This window comes from Microtus ochrogaster, chromosome 5 (genome assembly GCF_000317375.1).
Source record: "Microtus ochrogaster isolate Prairie Vole_2 chromosome 5, MicOch1.0, whole genome shotgun sequence".
NCBI lineage: Eukaryota > Metazoa > Chordata > Mammalia > Rodentia > Cricetidae > Microtus > Microtus ochrogaster.
In genome coordinates this window covers 67,525-85,006 of record NC_022012.1, presented here as the reverse complement: position 1 = coordinate 85,006, position 17,482 = coordinate 67,525, and the positions used below count along the sequence as shown (strand labels likewise).

At 35.8% G+C, this 17,482-nt stretch overlaps 1 protein-coding gene across 8 annotated transcripts in view; it reads left to right on the top strand.

The window, feature by feature from the left end:
- Positions 1 to 17,482, top strand: part of Gria4 (glutamate ionotropic receptor AMPA type subunit 4) — a 387,848-nt gene that overhangs the window by 303,120 nt on the left and 67,246 nt on the right. For all 8 annotated transcript variants that reach the window (XM_013346099.2, XM_026779022.1, XM_026779020.1 and 5 more), the window contains 4 exons: positions 1,778 to 1,831; positions 6,083 to 6,241; positions 11,491 to 11,658; positions 12,739 to 12,843. In XM_013346099.2, the coding sequence (XP_013201553.1) occupies positions 1,778 to 1,831; positions 6,083 to 6,241; positions 11,491 to 11,658; positions 12,739 to 12,843 (486 nt within the window). The remainder of the gene's footprint in view (positions 1 to 1,777; positions 1,832 to 6,082; positions 6,242 to 11,490; positions 11,659 to 12,738; positions 12,844 to 17,482) is intronic.

The window sequence follows — 17,482 nt, the reverse complement described above, 5'->3', positions numbered from 1 at the left end:
AGGTTGATATGGATGAAATTCAGTGCTTACCCAGACAGAGGAACTTTATGATCAGTCATCACAAGTATAAGCACAACACTGTCAACAACACAGTCAACATGGAGTACAAAAATATGTGCCGGCTACTCAAGGCATACACTGAGTATTTTGTCTTGGCCTGGGCTTAGTATGTTAATGGAGCCATCTTGCCTAAGAGTTATCACAGCCTTAATCATGAAGATTAAATTTTGAATTTGTACCACACATAGTGTTTTGAAAATCTAGAATCTGAGAAAAATGTATAAGCGGCCACATGCAAATGCATACTCTTTTGGGGAGAGGGGTGATATCTTAAGGGATATTGCCTGAAAATTTTTCAAAATTGAAAATCAGTCCTCATAATCAGAAAGTTTGAACCTTGTCCCTAGTCCCTGTTTTTAATTTATTATCTGCAAATATGCCTAGGCATAAAATTTAAGAGGGGACAGACGAAAATTCTTTAGGTAAAAAGGGTCCAGACAGAGAAAATGTAAAGTTCTTGTATAAAAAGCACTTTGGATACTGCATGAAGAGCTGATACCTTGGTCACATCATAAAGGTTCAGAGGAGAGTTCAGGAGTCTGTGTTCAGGATGTAAAATAAATAAATAAATAAGTTTAATTAATAATAAAAGTAATAGATGCCCCTCTGAACAGAGTAGAAGTTAAATACATCTCTTAAATAAATCAAGAGGCTAAATATTATTTGTTCCCTAACAGACAAGCAGAGTAAGTTGAGGTTTAACTGTAGAAATATGCATTGAATCCACTGGTTTAAATTATTTTTGTGGTAGGGGTTAGAAGCAATTGGTCAATGAATTACCTCCACTTAATCTTTTTCTTTAGAAATTTGTTGACTTTATGAGAATGCATATATTTCTTAAAAATAAAACAAATGAAAATATTTTTTAAAAAGAGTTTCAGAGTCATCTTTCTAAGCACAGAACCCTGAAACCAGCACTGAGTTTGTCCCTGACTAACACAAGCGCCTTGCTAGTAATCATCTCCACCTGCTTTCTCTGGTGCTCAGTGAAATTTGTCTGTTGCCACCTAAGAAGGAGATGGAGCAGTTCCCTCTGCTTGTTGATACATGTGTAATCATAAAATTCCATTCATTGATATTCCTGTGTTTTATTTCACCTCTTTGATATTTCTTCTCAAAGAGTATATTTTCTGAACCAGAATTATTCTGTTTCTTTTCTAATAATGTAGTCTCCTCTTAGGAAATTATAATATTCTAGCTTTTCCCAAAGGGTAGGAAAAATATTTGTAATTAATAAAGTATAAATGAACTAACGTAATAGTTTTACTTTAGCCTATATTTTAATGTGGTCTGTGAGTTCACTTGATTAGTGTTCCACTTGTGTAAGTCACATTTCTATAGAAAACTATGCTGCAGTAGTTAATTAATTTTTATTTTGTGCCTGCATGGCAAACATGTGGATGTCAGACACTAACTTGTGCTGTTGTTTCTCTACTTCCACAAAGTATGCCCAGGGAATCAAATTCAATAAGTCAGGCTTGGTAGTAAACACTTTTACCAGGGATCCATCTCAACAGTCCTAGTTAAATTTGTATTTATTAAGAACTTCATGCATGACTGGAATGTGTTTAGATCAAATTCATACTCATTCTCACACTCCCTCCATCCAAACCTCTGATACTGCCATCACCCTTCCCACCTTCATGTGCTCTTTTAATGTGTTAACTAGTGTGTTAGTAAAGTTGAACTGATTTTCTCTCATCCCTTGTATTAATAGATTGTGAGTGTTGGGAAGCATGTCAAAGGCTACCATTATATCATCGCAAATTTGGTAAGAAATCTTGTTTTTCCACATTTATACTACGAATTGAAGTATTCAGAATTGTGTCTTAAAATAATGCTCTATTATTATTATAGTTAGACTATTCACTGTACTTCAAGCTGAGTTATTACAATAATCACCATATTTTAATAATCTAAATGATTCAAAATAATAATCATGTTTTAATTCAGTATGCACCTGATGCAGATTTTATTGGATCTGCCAGGGAAACATTTAAAAGTAACTATAATGTTGGCTTTACCATGATATCACTTGTCAAATTAAATACTGGCTTTTTCACTGTCTAAATGATAAACGCTAGTCTACAGATGCATATATTTTCAATTTTCATAAATACAAGCTATAATGACTAATTACACAAATAGTTTGAATGGAAATAATATGTTTTTAAACTGCATCAGTCTTTCAACTCACATAGAGATGGATAACAAACAACATGGGATGATCTGATTGCATTTGCTAGACATGTCTTTGTATAGTTTCAAACAAGGCTTTCTGAGTACTTCTAGTTAACCCACCAGCTTGGGAAAATTGGCTATGGATGATCACCGCTTTCTTTTTATTACAGGGAAGTTTCATCTTTGTCTTAGTTAGGGTCTTATTGCTGTGAAGAGACACTGTGACAACTCTTGGAAAGGAGATGAAACTGGCTTACAATTCAGAGGTTTAGTCAATTATCATCATGGCAAGAAGTATGACAGCATACAGACAGACATAGTGCTGGAGAGATAACTGAGAGTTATACATCTGGATCTCAAGCAGCAGGAAGTGACAGTGACACACTGGCCAGGCTTGAAATTCAGAGACCTAAAAACCTATCCACTATTAACACATTTCCTCCAACAAGGCCTATGGAGGCCATTTGTATTCAAACTACCACAATCTTAGACCTTGATTTTCAATGTGGCTTATCCTAGGGAAGACAATGATACTTTCATGTTTTTTTCTATCATCTCCCATCACATATTTCTTTGATGAGAGCCTTATTCTTGAAGGAAGAAGGAAACTAGTAAAGGGTAGAGAAGAGACTAAGTACTGATACTTTTCTACATGTTGAGTGTGCCATTGCATGTTCAGAGAGAGACATCCAGTTTAGTGAACTGGATTTCAACACAGAGTTGACACAATATAATGTAGCAGTGCATTATGAAAATTATCATATTGTATTACTTAACTAAAATAAAATGTTGCAATAAAAGGATTATTATAGCAATATCACAAAATGTGCTTCCTCTTTTTATTTTATTAGCCCCACAGTTTATGTGTCTCATCTTTCTGTAAGAGTACAAATATTTATGAAAATATATTTTGTCTTTAATCAATGTAACATAAAGCCTATGGTCAGGTGCATCTCTCTTTTTATTGAAATTATATGATAAGATTGTAATTAATTACTGCAAATGGGCAGTTTTGACATCTATTCTTTCTAAACAATGAATTCAGAGAGGAAAATTAATATGTTATAAACTATTATAGAAATGAGTGGTTTACATTGGCAGCTAGAATAAATAAGATAATCCAAAATGGAAAGGAAATAATTGATATTTATAACCTCCCAATGGATCTCAGAGCCTGCCTCAAACAGCTTTAGCAGGTGGTAGAGTATTTACACTAAAGTTTCAACGTACGAAATAGAAAACTGTCTCTTTGAAACAGAAGCATAATACACACTAAAAATAGCTAGCTTTTATCATGATTAGAGCAGTGACATGTACCCAGCTGTTATAATATGCAACATTAACATGGATTCTCTTGGCATTCATTCATCCATATAGGATAACTAGCTTTAGTTCTTTCAGCTACCCCACAACCATCTCTTATGAAGTATACATACATGATTCCCAAATGTAAAATTTGTTCAGAATCCAAATAAAATTTTTTATTAAATTACAAGTTAATGTTAAATACTAATTTTACTGAAATTAGAAATGATATAGGGGACTGGAGATGTAGTTCAGTTAGGAGAGAGCTTGCCTAGAATGAACACAGCCCTGGGTTCTATCTTGAGCACTGCATAAATCATTGTGGTAGTGCTGCAGGCCTGTAATTCTAGAATTCAGGGATATAATCAACAGGATCAGAAGTTCAAGGCCACCCTAGGCTACACAGCAAGGTGGAGATGAACCTACACTAAAATAAGAACAGGATAAGGTTGTGTTAGCATACTACTTTTATTATATTATAATATTATAACATGGGACTTATCAAGAGTAGTTTGATAAAAAGGAAATAAAAGTTATCCAAAATGAAAAAAGAGGGTTTGCTATAGAAATATCATAAGGAATTTCTTAAAATAAATACGGGCTAAAACATGAGTTCAGCGAGTAAATAGTCCACAAGGTCAATAAATAAACATCCATTGTATTTATAATATGATAATAATCTTTCTGAAATAACTTTTTAAATAATTATAGTTATTATAGTTTATAATTAATGAGAGACTACTACTTCACCTGTCATTATAGCTGGCTACCCTTATCACCAGGTGGCTACATATATTCCAGATTCATTTTAGCAAATGTTTTGTTACAATTGCAAAATCAAGGTCATTTTTTTTCAAAGTGATCTCCTTTTGGTAACTGCACTGAAGTAGTCCTGACATGACTTAGTGTGTAAAACGCAGAAGAAATATTGATCTGAATCAGAGAAAACATAAAAGATGGGCTTTTATTTGCATTGATGATGTAATGAGCTTCTGAATGGACATACTTCATCATTGAGATATTTCCCCGGGAGAAGATCTGCAAACTAGAAATCAAAATCAAAAGAGAAGTCAGTTGGGAGATTTCATTGTTCATTTCCCAGTGTAATGTACAGGCAAGCATAGGGGCCATCTGCACAAGAGGACGAGCTCTCCTGGCTCACCCCTTCCCTCAGGAACGCTATTTGTTTTGACAGTTAACTGGGAAATAAGTGACTTCATTATAGTGTGACCTTACGTACCCTTCAGTTCCATGATTCTCTGTAGATTCCAACAAAAACTAAATGATCAAATTAACTGTTGCCAAGAAAACCAGTTCATGGTCTAGATCCTATCAATTTTCTATATAAAATTATAAGAACATAAATGAAATATTACGTTCTTTGTCTGAGTAAATATTGCTTGTACTCAGACAAATATAGCCAAAATTAACAAAGTGATAGATCATTCATTCAAACCATAACAGACAGGGATCTGTTACAATCAGGCACAATAATTGTTTTTCCTTTACCTTCAGTGTACTGACAGACTGTGTCTGATGGTAGCTCTGAGGGCTGCAGTTTGCCTGTGTCTTGTAGCTGTGGCTAATGCTACACAGAAGGCTTAGCAGACCTTCCATTTCAGCTAAGACTGAAATAAAAAATGTCATCAGTCAGTAGCTAATGCAGGAGCTGAATTACTGTGGCCTTTAGAAAACAGTGAAATGATTTTCCTGCCTGTGGCTCTGCCCTACAATCTGGCAAAAGCACACAAATGCTCCACTGACAGTTTAGTAGCTAGAAATTGATGGGCAGTGTTCGTTCCACTTCTAAAACATAAATTTGCTTTGTGTTGTCTTTGTTTCTCAGTGAATGAGAATGTAACTGATGTGCTGTCATGTTGGCTGGCACATAATAGGCCTAATATCAATATCCATTAAATGAACAAATTAATAATCACTCACAATTATTGAATTCATACTGGGAGTATTATCCTGCTGTTTTGACATGGGGGTAATCTAAAGTCAGAATCTAAAGTGAGAATCAAAGTCTGGGTTTCTTTTGTGCTTTTCCTCTTCTGGTAATATTATAGCAATTAAAAAATCAATATAACAATATGAAGGAACACAAAACAGAAAGGGCCAATACAACAATCAGTCCATCTGATCAAACTTGCCTCTACTATATCTGTGTGTAACCTTGAAAAGATTGTTTTCCTTACAATACTGACCCTTAGTTTCTTACCTTAAAATTAATCAGGGCTATCCAGTAACCAAGGGATGATTGTGCTGGAAAGATAAACTGTTAATGTAATCCTCACAGAATCTGGCATAAAAGATCTGATAAAAGATAAAGCCTGGTACATAGTATTGACTACAAGCTCATATCCGTGGACCTCTCACTAACAATTTGCTTAGCTGTCAGTGGAATAATATGATTCTTTTTGGATCAACCGGATTGTGATTATATGGACCAGGAAGGAAATCTGCATTAACCTACTGTTGAAGAACCAAAATGTTTAATGAACTAAATTTGATGAGGTTTTCTACCAATTTACAGGGCTTCAAGGATATTTCTCTTGAGAGATTTATACATGGTGGAGCAAATGTCACAGGATTCCAGTTGGTTGATTTTAATACACCCATGGTAACCAAACTAATGGATCGGTGGAAGAAACTAGATCAGAGAGAATATCCAGGATCTGAAACACCTCCAAAGGTATTTGTTTATTTTTTTACAGTGTTACTGTTTCCTTTTTTAATCTTTGGGTCATTTTATTTCTGTATTTTATGTATATAAGTGCTTTTGCCTCGTGTACGTCTGTACATCATGGGCATTCCTGATGCCCTCAGAAGACAGAATAGGGAGATCTCCTAAGAACTGGTTGTAAATTAGTTTTAAGTCACTGTGTGGTGGCTAGGAATAGAACCTGGCTCCCACGCAAAAACAGCAAGTACTCTTAACAGTCAAGCCTATGTCAATACTATTTATTTTATGATTCCTTTTCTTACTCTTTTAGACACATTGTGGCATCTTCTCACTGCCCTTGTACTACCAAAACACTGGGCAATTTATACATGATGGGGTCTGTGTAGATGGCACAATGGATGAAGGACTTGCTATGTAAGCTTGAGGACCTGCACTCAGAGCCTCAGCATAAACTAGTGCAGCAATGTATGTCTGTCATCCCAAATCTGGAAGGTGGAGGCAGATCAAGCCCCGAAGCTCACTGGCCAGCCTGTGAGCCGATGCCTGAGTGCTGGAGTCCAGTGAGAGACCTTGTCCTAAACAACATGCTGGAGAGCAGCAGAGAAATTACCTGAATAGACTCTTTCTCACAGATGGTCATGTGCAAGTGAACATTCATACATAAGTCATATACACACAGGCATTCAATACATCACAAAAATAATTTTAAAGTGTCTACATTTAATAACAGAGTTATCAGATTAACACAAGATTTTTTTTATTTCCTTTTGTGTGAACTCCTTGAAGGTTTGCATTAAAAAGTTTCATTAACTACCATTTAAATGCAAATGACCATTATTAATTTTTACCCAGATAAAAATCACATTTAAAAATGGCTTACAGTAAGCAAATAAATTTAAAAATTGTTAGAAATGAAAAACATAAAGCTTATATGCAATCTCTCTTTCAATTTAATAATTAAAAACACCAAGCTCTTTGAGTTGTCTTTTAAATTTACCTGTTTGTCTGTGTATGGGTTTGTATATATGAGTATTCCCAAAATGCCAGAAGAAGGTTCCAGGTCCCCTCAAGGGGTGGTCTCTAGCAGTGGTGAGCATTGGGTGCTAAGAACAAAGTTCAGTCATGAACAGTAAGTGCTTGTAATCACTGACCCATCTTTTCTGCCATGCCTTTGTGTGTGTGTGTTGTGATATGATATGTATAATGTATATGTGTATTATATATATATACCATATAAGTATATAGGTATGTATATTAGATGAAGATGTGAATTATCAAGAAAAGAGTATAACGTGAATTTAGAGACAGACATTAAAGTCAAGAGAGAGGCACTTGGGAAAAATGGTAAACACCCAAGATGTGCGTGCCACCTTCTCAAAAGAGATAGCCATATGATTAACTATAACATATATGAGTGTGCTGCCACGTTTCTACTCATGGGTGCATTTTGTCTCATCTGAAAGCATGAGTCCTATATCATCTCAATGATGGCATGCTGCTCTGACTCCAACTTAGTAGTTTTGAGTGCCGTATAATGAATCATAATCTCTAATATTTCCTTAACTATGCATTTAAGTAGAGTTTTAATATGTAATTTGAGATTCAGACATAGAAAAATTAAGATCAATGAGTACAATCAGCTATTCTGTTTGCCTCATTATAAGGTTTGTTGTTGTTTTTTTTTTTTAACTGGCTGTCAATTTTCCCTATTCAATATTTGGAATTAGAGAGCTACCCTATAGAATCAAGAAATTTCAAAATTAAATATTTATTGGATGTGCACTATATGCTAATCTTTCTTTTTGATATTTTAATCTAAATGAGATGTTAATAAATATGGTTATTGGCTGCCTTGAGTAAAAGGTCAAAGGTACATGGAATACATAAGAATGATCATTTTAATGTCCCCGTTTTGATGATTTCCAACTTGCCTTCTCCATACGATTGCTTTGTATTATTTATTATGTTATAATGTGTGAAATGCTTTTAGGGAGTATGTTTATAATCTTTTTCATTAAAATCCATTTACATTTATATAATTTTTACAGCAATTTCATAAATACAGCTATATAGTACATTATAACAAAAAGCAGACCACATATATAGTTTTCATGAATCTTAGCATGATTATAGATATCCAGAAGCCATTTAATACACATATGCAATAATTCTTATTACTTGTGATTATGTTCTGAAAAGCTTCATCAAGTAATAAGTGACCAAATACTGAGCTGTTGTTCTTAGAAGAAATGTGATATTAGTTCCCCAGAGCCTCTAGGTATGGCCTTCTGTCAGTTAATCAATGCATAATCTTGGTTTATTCATTGTAGTTAACTTATTTTTGTTTTCTTAGCATTGAGCTCTTTGTCATTAACTCTTAACCAATGCTCGAAGGAAATGTACTTAATATATATGTTTTTCAGAAACACCAGAATCTTCTCACATTCTACCATTATGCTACAACCAATGCTATGTTTAAGGCATTTTTAAACTATAAAATAACCTGTAGAAGAGCACAAATTTGAGGAAAACACTACCTACTATACCACAAAAACCATACTTGTTTACAACATGAGAGCAAAAAAAAAAAAAAAAAACCTGTACTGTTTCTTTATATAACTAGAGCTGGAACTTTTCATGTTGAATGAATCAAATGTTTCACTACTCTATATATGCCCATAAGTGCCTACAAAATTATTACTAAGTACTGATTTGGAGATTACAAGTAATATTAATGAGTAAAAAAGTTCAAAAACAAGAGTCCATAAAAATGAGAGTTAGTTATAATTAACCGAATTGTATTTCAGTTGGTTAATGTTTTAACCAAGAATCAACACATGATCTCTTGCCTCATCACTTTCTTGCACTAAAAGAAATAATAATAATAAATACTGGGAAGCCACATATCCTTTTGATTTGATAATCCTCTGCTACCTTCCTGGTACCCAGTTCAACAGAACTGTTCTGCCTTTGTGCCTCTCACCAAGTGTAAGTCCACCTCCACCGTCATTCACCTTTATCTATTATCCATCAATCCCAACTTTCTCGGAAAGTTTATCTCAAGTTGGATGTTCTTGGTCATCTTCCTTTATACTCTCTATGATGTTAGAGTCTGCAATTCACAGCAAGGACTTATCATACTTAATATCTGGCTCCTGTAAACTCATGGTGTGCCATGACCACCTACTAGCAACTTTCATTCTCACGTTTCTGAGCCAGTATCTACATACATTCTGCACCCAGCTCTTACGTAGAAAATGAAAAGTCATTCTGACAACTGTAGAAAATAGTTACTTTTTATTTTGCTTTAAGCTCTATAACTTGTATCTTCCATATTCTATAAACCTACGAATAACAGATCTTTAATTGATTTTAGTTATTTCCTGTCAAAATCTGTAGTAATATGAGTAGCGGGGCTGCATCCCCAGCACCCCGGCTGCCTGGCTAGCTTATGCCCCGAAATAATTACACGGACACTGTATTCTTTTAAACACTGCTTGGCCCATTTCTATCTAGCCTCTTCTCGGCTAACTCTCGCACCTGGACTAGCCCCTTTCCAATCAGGTGTGTAGTACCCCAAGGTGCGCTTACCGGGAAGATTCTAGCCTATGTCCATCCTGGATCGGAGCTTCATCGATGGCGTCTGCCCAGGAGAGGGGAGCATTGCGTCTCTGCTATCAAGTCTGAGCTCACTTCCTCTTCCTCTCAGCATTCTGTTCTGTTTACTCCTCCCACCTATGTTTTAACCTATGAGGGTCAGCCAAGCAGTTTCTTTATTGCTTAACCAATGAAATCAACAGATTGATATATGACACTCCCACATCAAAAATCCAACTCCTACTGAACACTGATTCTGCCTATTTGTCTTCTATACCTACAAATGTCGAGAAGAGTTCAGTTCTGCATTCTGATTGATGGGCAGGACAGTAAATAACTCCAGGCTAAGAAACAGTTTTAAAGCTGCCCATAAATGAAATGCTTATTTTCCTAAGTGTCACCTATAAGCTGGTTATCCATGAATATACTTTCCTAGACTGTAACCCAATTAAGTCACATGAGAAAGAGTTGGAGCCTTTGACAAGATAAGGCCAGTCTAAACTTCAGCTTCCTTCTGTCAACTCTCTGCCTTGTTAAATTTCAGGAATTTGCTTCCCCAGTTGGCTGTCTCCTTTATTCTGCACACCACTGACTGACTCCATTTCCTATTCTACTTTACATTTCATTAAAAAAATGGATTGACATTTTATAAGAAAGCAAGTGTGTTTGGTGATTTTGTTTTGATTTGGTTTGGCTTTTGGGACCATCTCTAGAAAAAAATGACAATACTTTATTTTCATCTCTTGATCCTGGCACACAAGTGACCTTTGGCCTTTATGTCTTTATCAAGTTTGTCTTTGAGAAAAAGTCCTTATTTCTCCTTTTTATTTTCTTGCCTTAGAGAAAGATGACTCAGAAGTTTTTTCTATTCAGAGACATGTTGGGTGGAGCAAAAGAGAAGACACATTCATTTTGGTAGCATTTGCTTCTTTTCCTTCAGCTGCTCCATCCTAACTGAGAGGGCACAGTTTGTGTAAGCCCATTAGTGTCCTGGTTACTCACTTTGCTGATCTCTCTCATGACATGATCCTCATATATCCTGTTAATTCAAGCTTCATACCTTCCGCTATTAAGCTGCTTTGTTAGAATTCATGTAGTTTTAATTTTTTTCTTGCTTCAAATACTAACTCTTCTGTGTAAAGATCAGATTGTTCCAGTTTAGTTGCTACATTCAGAATTCCAAATGGTTTTTCTTCATTTGCAGGTAAAAAAAAAAAAAGAAGAAGAAGAAGAAGTTTATCCCCTGCTTAACATGGCATAAAACTGTACCTATGCAGGTGTAGAAAGTGTTAATTATATGGAATTCCTGAAAGAGATAATGAAGTTAATGTCATGCCTAGTAGTTGATGATCTTCTGTGTCCTTTACTTTACATACTAAAATGTAATAGAAAGTCCCACCGTGAGGCCCTTCTTGTGGTGGAAATTTGTGCTTTTGGATCTCTATTTCAGGGTGAGTTCTCTCCTAAGAACAATAAGATGTGGCATACAGTCTTTGTGTTCAAATAAGAGGAGATAATTCCAAAGCCAGCACCAATGAATTATCAGTACCATTCTTGTTCTTGGGAAAAGATGGAGTTTCTGTCATAAATCCACAGAGACCCAGACTTTTCAATGCGCTAGACTTTAACATCTGCCTTTTTATGCACTTTAACATGCTCAGTACACCTCTGCTCTGACTTACGATGGAGTTCTGGTGATGGCTGAAACTTTCCGAAGTCTCAGAAGACAGAAAATTGATATTTCAAGGAGAGGAAATGCTGGGGATTGTCTGGCAAACCCTGCTGCTCCCTGGGGCCAGGGAATTGATATGGAGAGAACACTAAAACAGGTAACTCATAATTTAGCTTTATCGTATGATCTTTTAAAAGAATGGTATATTTTTTAAAAGGCTAATTCATCTGACCATTAATGTCTATTACAATTTCCATGTTAATATATCAAGATTTCTACAATTTCAAAACATTTTTAAGTATAACCTCAATGTTTATTTTTTATGTGGATATGTGGTCAAGATAACACTACAAATCAAAAAAGGTCTAGAACCATGAAGGAGCTAGTGCAGACGCATTTGGTTGGCAAGGATTCTGGGCTCCATAAAGTGGTTCAAGGTCCCAGCCAGACAAAGCTACTACCATTCTGAATGAACAGGTGGTTGTAGAGAGGTGTTGAAGTGACAGTTGACAACAGGAAGCATCATTAGCTTCATTAGCCATGAGGAGTCCAGGAAATATAAACCTGTTCTATAAAAGAAGAAGATGTTTGTAGGATCTAAGGACTGTTTCAAGACATCTTTAACTTTAGAAAAAAATATTAGTTTTATTCTTTTATACCCACAAAATAATACTTCAAATAGTAAGTGTTGAAGATATTATCTGTAAGAATTATTTAACTCCTCTGAAATGTGATAAGTTCAAAGCATAAGTTAAATGAATGGGAATCAAAAGACAATTTGGAATTCAATGTGCTTGGATATTTTCAAATAATGTATTTTTAGCCTTTTATATCTTAATTCAGTGTTAGTCAGAAGTAAATTGTCCCTCATGAGAATTTTAGACACATAATCTACTGTGAGGATACATATACAAAAGAAACTAAAGATCGACTGTAAGCAAATACAGTTCTGTTCATTAAAGGATATTTCAATATTAGGAAATAATTATGTTAGTTAAAATGAGAGCTTTATAATACAAAGAATTCATTTTCTGGGTGCAGAGAAAAATAACTTTTAATATCCTTCCAAATTCCTCCTCCAGGTTCCATCTCAGCAACTCAGTCATTCAATAACATTCCACAGAGTTTATTGTATCTTTTAATCCCACAGTCATCTATGGTCTTTAACCTAGTAGTGGGAGATTTCCTTAAGTGAAGCTGCAAATGAGTATGTGTATGTTTTCTTTTTCCTTCACAGGTTCGAATTCAAGGGCTAACTGGGAATGTTCAATTTGACCACTATGGACGTAGAGTTAATTACACAATGGATGTATTTGAACTAAAAAGCACAGGACCTCGAAAGGTGATCTACAATTTAACTGAAAAATAAAAATTGTTTTCTTATTTTACATGTGAGACTCTTAAAAGATTATAGGAGAAAGAAAGCTTGATGTTCTACTTTCTTGATGGTCTATGCTGAGATAAATGCTTGTGTCATACATTATTAATGATGTGACAGAATGAAACAATTTCTCACTGTGCATCGTAACTCACAAGAAGAGCAATGTGGCAATGGGAACTTGGAAAACAAATTTTGGAGACAAAATTGACTCCACAGCAAAGAACACAACATAGTAAGAATACCCATGGATGGTCTGTGATTCATTAGAGTGCAAAGACAGCCCTGTGAAGGAGTGGGAGTGGGTGTACTCCAAACAGATTGCTGTTTCTGGAAGTGGTCAGGCCAACATATATGAACAAAGGAAAGCAAATGGAAGATAGTTACTGGGAAAAGGAAGGAGAGAAGTACCTGAGTCGAGGAACGTGCTGGCATCATGGTCTTACACTTAGAAAACATCTTAGCATCATTTTTGCTACTGCGAAAACATTACCCTGAAAAAGAAAGCTTAAAAGAGAAAGTGTTTATTCTGCTTACAATTGCGGGTTACAGTTCATCTTTGACCACAAGTAGAGGCAGGAACTTGTGATGTAGGTCACTTGATATTCACAGTCAAGAGAGAGACATCTGCATGCATGTTGTTTCTTTGCCCGTTTGTGCTCAGCTCACCCATCTCACTCGTACACAGCTCAAAAGCCCTCACTATGAACTAGTGCTGACTTCAGTGAGCTGAGTCTTTTCATATCAATAAGACAATTCTCATCTAGATGGTCCTTCATAGAGAGTCTGTTCTCTGGTGGTTCTGGCTGTGTCAATTGACAATTAAAACTATCTATCACAGAAAAGCATCCATATAGCTCCAGATGTGAGGAGTCATCATGTCTTTCCAGCATGCCCAAAGTAGTTTACATCAGAGCCGCCTGAAATTCCTCTCAAGACCACTTTCTACCTGAAATATTTCTATGTGAAGTCAGGTATATAAAGTAGGAAAACAAATTGAACATTTATCAATATAACTCAGAAAGAACTTTATATTTAAAAATTCCTTAGGATACCTTTAATTTCACCATTTATGAATACTAATGAGATTGGTGTCCCTGACTATTTTTACATGAAAAAATATATCTATTCTGAAAAATCTAGTGTCTTTTTCCTCACACTGATCAATGTTTCTGACTTTATACACATCAGTACCGAGAACAGTCGATCACATAAATAAACAGTACAAAATGTCAGCAGCATGTTTCAAGACATTTCTGCTTTACAACATTTTGGAAATTGCTGGAAATCCTGTCCTAATCTCAGGCTAAAAGGCTAGTCCAACAACTTTTGTAAAAATCAAGCTAGCAGAACAAGCAGAACTTTGAAAATCAAACCATATATGAGTTAGGAGTAGTAAAACATGACTGTAACCTCAGTGCTGGGAGGCAATAAAAACCTTTTCCGGAGTTACAGGTCATCCTCAGCCATATAACCTGCTGCAGGACAATCTAAGCTGCATGAAACCCTATCTCAAAACATAAAGAAATAAATAAATCACTGTAACATATTGATATCTACAAGTTATGGAATGACAGGAGAAAAATTTCAGGTATTTGTTTTCTATAAATACGCCATTGTATTTTTAATAAAATAAAAAACCATTATATGTACAGTAAAAACTCAACAAATAACTTGTACAAATCTTAAATCTGAGTAAAGATTTTACAGGCAGAATGTATTGGTGTCATGTGGCATTAAGGATTGTACTACAACGTGCTTGTATTGGGTATTTAGAAATCAAGGCTCCAGTGAGGTCACATGATGCATCATAAGCAAATGCTTCCAGCAAAACCTTGATTCACTACATATTTGATTTTGAATTAAGATGTGGTCACTGAAGGACCAGAAACTTATTATTGGTGCCTTCTCTTTTCTCCTTTTGCATCTCCCATGGTCACTTACACTAGTACATCACTGCTTAAGAAGCTGAGTTTAGCCAGTCATGATGCATGCATTTGAGCTCAGCACTGGAAGCAGAGCCAGATAGATCTCTGGTTTACAGAGTGAGGTCCAAGAGAGCCAGGACTACATGATTAGTACCTACATTAAAAAAAAAAAAAGAGGAGGAGAAGAATGAAAAGATAACCTCTGGTCTGGACTTGGTGTGATGGAGCCATATAATCTCACAGTAGTGTGTTATAACCATTGTGTAATGAATGATACCTAGGATTCTTAACTTTCTCTTTTCTGCAGCATTGTCTACGAAGTCAGGAAAAGAGATGTTAAAGTTAGCTTATAAAAACTCTTTTTCAACTTTTGACTGTTTGAGAAATATTTTATCTAATATAATAGCTACAATTTATGGAAGCCCTGCTATGTTCCAAGAATCCAAACATGATGTTCTATATATATGCAATTTCATAGTCAGCCTATAACTTGGATTTTACTATATTTTTTCCTCTTAAACAAAAAAAATTATGCCCTAATAAGATATGTATCCTATAGGAAAAATGTATTTAAATATGTGTGACTCTTGAACCTTTCAACACCATGTTTTGCCTCAAAAAAAAAAATCCTGATGAAAAAAGGATATGCAGTCCATTTGGTGATTAAAGAGAAGGCATGTGACATTGTAAAAGGAAAAGACCACTCACAGCTGGAGGAAATTATCATCGAGGCAGGCTGCAGGGAGGATGTGAGGTTTAAAGTTAGTTTTAGAGATAGACGTTAGATAGCAAAGCCAACAATGGCAGGAAAGGCTTGGCAGCAAGACAGTCAAGGGCATGTATAGAAATGGCAACAACTTACCCAATGCTTTGCTCCAGTCTATCACATGGGCGTGCATCTGGAACTGTGGGGGGGGGGGGTGATGGGGTGCTATTGCACAATGCAGATATAGGTTGTTGGCCTCATGATGACATCTCCTTCCTTGCCTACAGTCTGTCTGCTGATACATAGGAAACTTCAGGCCAACGGATTCAAGTCAGGGAGGAAAGGAGTTGAGTAACATCTCATGAGCCAAATTAGCAGGCTCCTTGAGTAAAGGAAGGAGACATATATCCCAAAAGGAAATTCTGGGCCTCCATTTTCTTGGCATATTGCTAGTCTATCTGCTAGCTATGGAGTTGATAGTATTCCATTGACAACTAAAATTGTTAACTCCTAGGTAGGCAGAGGAAAGAGAACCCACCTTCCTTTCATGCATCAAACATTGCAGAGCTGGTCGACTAAGCAGAAACCTTTAAAATGCAAAAGATGATCTTTTATTTTACAAAACAGTAACTATGGCTAGTCAAATAGCTCAATAAAATTGAAAGACTATGAAGAGAAAATAGGTGTGAGTCCACAGTAATACCTTCTGGGCTGTTTATACTGCGGAATCCTTTGTGGCCTATTAACCACAGTGGTAACAAAAATTAAGTTTTCTCAGAAAGGAACTTAAGTAGAGAGCTAATGAATGATGCACAGATGGCTTCACACCCAACTGACATCCAGCCAAGACTCTTCAAAGAAAAACGAAGTATGAAATGATGCAGGCTTTTCTGTCTTTGTTTTCCCAGTGGCAATGATCAGCAAGGAGATGTGACAGGAATCTTACATTTAAAATTGAGCTAGATAGCTAGCCAGGATAAGAAAAACTATGCTAGTGAGACTATGTGGTGTGTCTGAGAAGTGAGCAATCATTCCTGTTAATTGAACACTTGCCAGTGACAGAGCAAGCTTTGAACATAGGTCAGACAGGCAACCCATCAACTTGTCTGGCTGCTCTGACAGGAAACCTGATTGCATCTTATTAAGCCAAAGCTCAAGATTTTCTGAACCAGATTCATAGATAAATGGGATCTCATTGGTTACACCACTTCCCCCAAGGACTCCAGAGGGTGTGATTTACCACCTCAGGGCTTCAGAGAGTATGTTCCAAGGCTACTATTGCGGGAGTTCAAGAAATAATAATGGTAAAATTTCATTTGCTGAGATTATATTGTGTGCTGAGTACTGTCATGGAAAGTTAATATTCGTTTCCACATTTAATTTTCATGACAGCTTGAAAATAATGTGCATGCTTCTCAGCTTATAGATAACTAGGACCAAGAGAAACTAAGCAGCCTGTCCAGGGAGAGTCAACTGAAAGAGATGGTTTTGCAAAGAAAAGAAAACTATGGTGGCTCCAGAGCAGCTCCTCCTGGCTACTTTGTAGCAACAATCCCAAAACTGTAAGATGTCCATTCAAATCTGATGTCCTTTCAGGACAGGGCTGCCTGTAGCAGTTCTCCAAGGCACCAACATTAGTAGAATAGACTTCTCTGTGCCAAAACACCCACCCCAGCCTTATTCTGCTAGCCAAGTCTACTAAACACACAGGGGCTTTACTTATACACTATACTGTATCTAGTGTTGTATCTGGGTAAAGTGGTTACATTTAAGGAAATTTAGCCTCCCGGATTCTAAAGATAATTTTTTTCTGACATATATTACAAGTTTAATGATTTAAATGTTTCCAGATTTGTTTGTCTTATCAGACAAACATTATAAAATCATTTTCAATCCCTCAGAGAGCATTCCTTTTTTTTTTTTTTTTTGTGCCAGATTATTTTATTTATTTATTTTTTTTTTTTATTCT